Here is a 5,667-nt window from a genome sequence, read left to right as displayed (position 1 = left end):
GTTGGTGTGCATGTACATGGATCCCTGAAGGCAGCAGGACAGGCAGATAAGGTGGTTAAAAAGGCATATGGGATACTTGCCTTCATTAGCCGAGGCTTAGAATATAAGAGCAGGGAGGTTATGATGGAGCTGTACTTGTGCTGTACCTGCATGTTATTATCCACACTGTCGGAGGGGCAGTGCTGAGGGAGCGCCGCACTGTCGGAGGGGCAGTACTGAGGGAGCGCCGCACTGTCGAAGGGGCAGTACTGAGGGAGCGCCGCACTGTCGAAGGGCAGTACTGAGGGAGCGCCGCACTGTCGGAGGGGCAGTACTGAGGGAGCGCCGCACTGTTGGAGGGGCAGTACTGAGGGAGCGCCGCACTGTCGAAGGGGCAGTACTGAGGGAGCGCCGCACTGTTGCGGGGGCAGTACTGAGGGAGCTCCGCACTGTCGGAGGGGCAGTACTGAGGGAGCGCCGCACTGTTGGAGGGGCAGTACTGAGGGAGCGCCGCACTGTCGGAGGGGCTGTACTGAGGGAGTGCTGCACTGTCGGAGGGGCTGTACTGAGGGAGCGCCGCACTGTCGGAGGGGCAGTACTGAGGGAGCGCCGCACTGTCGGAGGGGCAGTACTGAGGGAGCGCTGCACTGTCAGAGGGGCAGTACTGAGGGAGCGCCGCACTGTCGGAGGGGCAGTACTGAGGGAATGCTGCACTGTCGGAGGGGCAGTACTGAGGAAATGCTGCACTGTCGGAGCTGCCCCTCCTCCCCTCCCCAACTCCTCTCCCCATCGCCCCACCCCTCCCCATCTCTCTACCACTCCCCTCCCTCCTCTCCTTCCCATCTCCCATTGCCCCTCCCCTCTCCTCCCCTCCCCTCCCCATCTCTCTTCCCCTCCCCTCCCTCCTCCCCTCCCATCTCCCCTCCCCATTGCCCCTCCCCTCCACTCCCCATCTACCCTCCCCATCAAACCCCTCTGCTCCTCTCCTCTCCTCTCTGCCCCCTCCCCCTCCACACCTCCCCTCCTCACCCCACCCCTACCCTCTCCTGACCTCCCCTCCCCGTCCCATCTCCCCTTTCCTCCTGTTCCCCTTGGGAGGGAGAGATGGAGTGTGGGTGGGAGGGAGGGAGAGTTGGAGCGAGGGAGAGAGATCGGGAGTGAGTGTGGGAGGGAGGGAGAGTTGGAGTGAGGGAGAGAGATTGGGAGGGAGGGAGAGTTGGAGTGAGGGAGAGAGATTGGGAGGGAGGGAGTGAGGGTGGGAGGGAGGGAGAGTTGGAGTGAGGGAGCGAGATCGGGAGGGAGGGAGGGAGAGAGATCGGGAGTGAGGGTGGGAAGGGGAGGGCAGGAGATCCCGGGTTGTTTGCTGATTGACCCTCTGGCCCGTAACTCTCCAGATTGGCGGGCATGGGGGGGTGAGGTGCAGGCTGGGGGGGATCCTTCCCATTTTTAGGAGTAGGGCTGCTTTTGCCATAGCGACGGCTAGGCCGCCCTCGTCGTGGGGAGGTGAGCCTTTACAAAGCGGGTGCCTGGCCCCGGCGGACTGTGTGGTGTTGGGGGAGGCTGGTCCAGGGGCAAAATGGCCTTGCGTTTAACCCTTTCACCGCCCCTCCCAAACACTCAACCAGACCGTCTGTTCAGAGGGGCTGGTGCGGTTCATTGACCTCTAACATCCATTAGGCTTCACACATTGTACGTGTTGAGGGGGCGACGGGGTTGCGAAATTTTGCCGGAGATGCTCTGTCTCTCCCTCTGTCCTAACCGTCTTGTCGTTCTGTTTTTATTTTCCCAGGATTTACCGCCCCCCCACCGCCTCCGCCGGGGCAGAGCGAGCGTCGAACCGTCGAACCGGGGAGGGAGGCGAAATAATATGGCTGCCAGGTGGCTGGGGGCCCGCTGGGTGGTGCTGGTCGCCGCGGCCACGGGCCCGGCCTGGGCGATCCTGGACTGGACGCCGGCCGGCTGCCGGCCAGGCCTCAACCCGGCCTACTTCGGCCTGTGCAGCCTGCGGGAGGCTTGGGGCATCGTGGTGGAGGCCCTGGCCGTGCTGGGCCTGCTGTTGACCGGCCTGCTGGCCCTGGCTTTGCTGGCCTGTGGGAGGAGGCGGAGGGAAGGCCGAAAAGCCTTGCTGGGCCTGCAGCTGCTGCTGGCGGCCGGCACCTGGGGCCTCTTCGCCCTGGTCTTCGCCTTTGTGGTGCGGCCCCGCCCGGCCAACTGCGCGGCCCGGCGCTTCCTCTTCGGCGCCCTCTTCGCCCTCTGCTTCGCCAGCCTGGCCGCCCAGGCCGGGCGGCTGGCCCGCTTGGCCCGGGCCGGAGTAGCCCCCTCGGGCCGTGCCGCACTCCTGGCGGGCCTGGGCCTCTTCCTGCTGGAGTGCCTGATCAACGCGGAGTGGCTGATCGCCACCACGGTGCGGGGCCGACCCTTGGCCCGCGAGCCCGGCCAGAACCCCTGCTCCATCGCCAAGAAAGACTTTGTCGGCTCCCTGGTTTACGTCATGGTCCTGCTGGCCGGCGGGCTGGTGCTGGCCGCCGTGGGCCTCTGTTGCCGGGGGCGGAGGTCAAAGCGGCGGGCGGGCTGCCTCCTGGCCGCCTCCTGCCTCTCCGCTGCCATCTGGGTGGCCTGGGTGGTGGTCTACCTGCGGTGGGACCGCAGGAAGGACTGGCGCCCCGAGGGGCCCTGGTACCTCAGGCGGGATGCCTGGGACGACCCGCCCCTGGCCGTGGCCCTGGTGGCCAATGCTTGGGTCTTTGTCCTCTGCTGCCTGGTTCCCTGGCTGGTGGAGGTGAATCGGGACCAGGAGGACGAGGAGGACGAGGAGGAGGAGGAGGAGGAGAGCAGCGAAGCGAAGGAGGGCGTCCGCCTGCAAAAGGCCAGCACCATCCGGGCCTACGCGGAGAACAAAGCCTTCGACCCACAGGACGGACTGGGTGAGTGAGCCGAGCGCGACCCTTTCACTGGATTCCATTCCTCCTTCCCTCTCCTTCCTCCTCCTTGCTCTCCCACACTCCCTCCTCTTCCACTGCCTCCGCCTCCCTCCTCTCCCCTTTCCTTCATCCATCTCACTCCGCCTCCCTCCTCTCCCCTTCCCTCACCCGCTCCCCTTCGCCCTCCATCCCGCGCCCTCCTCCTGCTCGCTCTCCCACACTCCCTCCTCCTCTACGCCCTTCTCTCCCCTTCCCTCACTCGCTACACTTCTAACTCCATCCCCCTCACTCCGCCTCCTCCTCGCTCTCCCACACTCCCTCCTCCTCTACTCCCTTCTCACCCCTTCCCTCACTCGCTACTCTCCAACCTCCATCCCCCTCACTCCGCCTCCTCCTCGCTCTCCCACACTCCCTCCTCCTCTACTCCCTCAGCCTCCCTCCTCTCCCCTTACCTCACTTGCTCACCTTCTCCCTCGATCCCTCTCCCTCCTCCTCCTCACCCGCTCACTCACTCAATTTCTCTCCCTCCCTCAATGCTTTCTCCCTCCTCCCCTCTCTACCCCTCCATCCCTCCCTCCCTCTCTCCCTTTCCCTCACTCTGCTCCCTCTCTCCATCTCCCCCACTCTCTCTCTCACTTGCTCCCCCTACTCTCCCTTGGTCCCTCCTCCTCCTGTTCAAATCCCTCCATGGCCCTCGCCCCCTCCCTATCTCTGTAACCTCCTCCAGCCCTACAATTCTCATCCTCCTGTTCAAATCCCTCCATGGCCCCTCGCCCCCTCCCTATCTCTGTAACCTCCTCCAGCCCCTACAATTCTCATCCTCCTGTTCAAATCCTTCCATGGCCCCTCGCCCCCTCCCTATCTCTGTAACCTCCTCCAGCCCTACAATTCTCATCTTCCTGTTCAAATCCCTCCATGGCCCTCACCCCCTCCCTATCTCTGTGACCTCCTCCAGCCCTACAATTCTCATCCTCCTGTTCAAATCCCTCCATGGCCCCTCGCCCCCTCCCTATCTCTGTAACCTCTTCCAGCCCTACAATTCTCATCTTCCTGTTCAAATCCCTCCATGGCCCCTCGCCCCCTCCCTATCTCTGTAACAACCTCCAGCCCCTACAATTCTCATCTTCCTGTTCAAATCCCTCCATGGCCCCTCACCCTCTCCCTATCTCTGTAACCTCCTCCAGCCCTACAATTCTCATCCTCCTGTTCAAATCCCTCCATGGCCCCTCGCCCCATCCCTATCTCTGTAACCTCCTCCAGCCCTACAATTCTCATCCTCCTGTTCAAATCCCTCCATGGCCCTCGCCCCCTCCCTATCTCTGAAAACTTCCCCCCCCTCCCTCCTCCTCTCCCGCTCTCTCACTTTCTCTCCCTCCCTCTCCCTTTCTACCCCCACTCTCCCTTTGTCCCTCAGTCTCTCCCTCTCACTCCTCCTCTCCCGCTCCCCCTCCCTCTCTCTCCCATTATCCGTCTCATTCTTCCCCACATCCCCTCTCCCTCTCCCTCCCTTCGCCCTGCACTCTCTCTCGCACCTCTCACCCTTCACTTCTCTCCCTCTCCCTCCTCGTTCTTCCGCTATCCACTCTTCGGCCTTCTCTCTCTCTCTGTCTCACGAATTTTGAGCCAAATCAGTCGGTCTGACTCCCTGTCTACTCTGAGTCAGAAGGTTGTGGGTTCAATTCCTGCTCCAGAGACTCGAGCCCCATAATCCAGGCCCACACTCCCCGGTGCCAGTACTGAGGGAGCGCTGCACTGTCGGAGGTAGATGTATATACTCTAGGACTCGAGCCCCATAATCCAGGCCCACACTCCCCGGTGCCAGTACTGAGGGAGCGCTGCACTGTCGGAGGTAGATGTATATACTCGAGGACTCGAGCTCCACAATCCAGGCCCACACTCCCCGGTGCCAGTACTGAGGGAGTGCTGCACTGCCGTGGGTAGATGTATATACTCTGGGACTCGAGCTCCACAATCCAGGCCCACACTCCCCGCTGCCAATACTGAGGGAGTGCTGCACTGTCGGAGGTGCCGTCTTTCGCTTGAGACGGCCACTGTTCGAAGTCTAATCTACTCGCCTGTCTTTCCTTCAGGGAAGAATTTTGGATCACCCCATCAAGACGTCAAACCAGCCATGATTAACCTGGATCCGAACTCTCTCAACCAGGATCCCCGGGCATCTACAGGCTCCGTGAGTATTAACACAGCCCAGCATCAGATATAGAGTAAAGCACCCTCTACACTGTCCCATCAAACACTCCCAGGGCAGGTACAGCACGGGGTTAGGTACAGAGTAAAGCTCCCTCTACACTGTCCCATCAAACACTCCCAGGGCAGGTACAGCACGGGTTAGATACAGGGTAAAGCTCCCTCTACACTGTCCCATCAAACACTCCCAGGGCAGGTACAGCATGGGTTAGATACAGAGTAAAGCTCCCTCTACACTGTCCCATCAAACACTCCCAGGGCAGGTACAGCACGGGGTTAGATACAGAGTAAAGCTATCTCTACACTGTCCCATCAAACACGCCCAGGGCAGGTACAGCACGGGTTAGATACAGAGTAAAGCTCCCTGTGCACTGTCCCATCAAACACTCCCAGGGCAGGTACAGCACGGGGTTAGATACAGAGTAAATCTCCCTCTACACTGTCCCATCAAACACTCCCAGGGCAGGTACAGCACGAGTTAGATACAGAGTAAATCTCCCTTTACACTGTCCCCATCAAACACTCCCAGGGCAGGTACAGCACGGGTTAGATACAGAGTAAA

At 61.4% G+C, this 5,667-nt stretch overlaps 1 protein-coding gene across 1 annotated transcript; it reads left to right on the top strand.

Annotated features, from left to right (window-relative positions):
* The first annotated feature begins 1,774 nt into the window (after window positions 1-1,774).
* LOC147084898 (G protein-coupled receptor family C group 5 member C-like) lies at window positions 1,775-5,121 on the top strand. Its single transcript, XM_085979366.1, has 2 exons — window positions 1,775-2,903; window positions 4,991-5,121. Exons 1-2 carry the CDS (start codon window positions 1,847-1,849, stop codon window positions 5,119-5,121), a joined length of 1,188 nt encoding a protein of 395 aa, XP_085835492.1. The 5' UTR covers window positions 1,775-1,846.
* Window positions 5,122-5,667: the final 546 nt, after the last annotated feature.

The sequence above is a fragment of the Somniosus microcephalus genome, unplaced genomic scaffold (genome assembly GCF_052327205.1).
Source record: "Somniosus microcephalus isolate GS21.2 unplaced genomic scaffold, FLI_Smic_1.0 unresolved_chr9, whole genome shotgun sequence".
NCBI lineage: Eukaryota > Metazoa > Chordata > Chondrichthyes > Squaliformes > Somniosidae > Somniosus > Somniosus microcephalus.
This window is presented reverse-complemented; position numbering and strand designations above follow the sequence as displayed.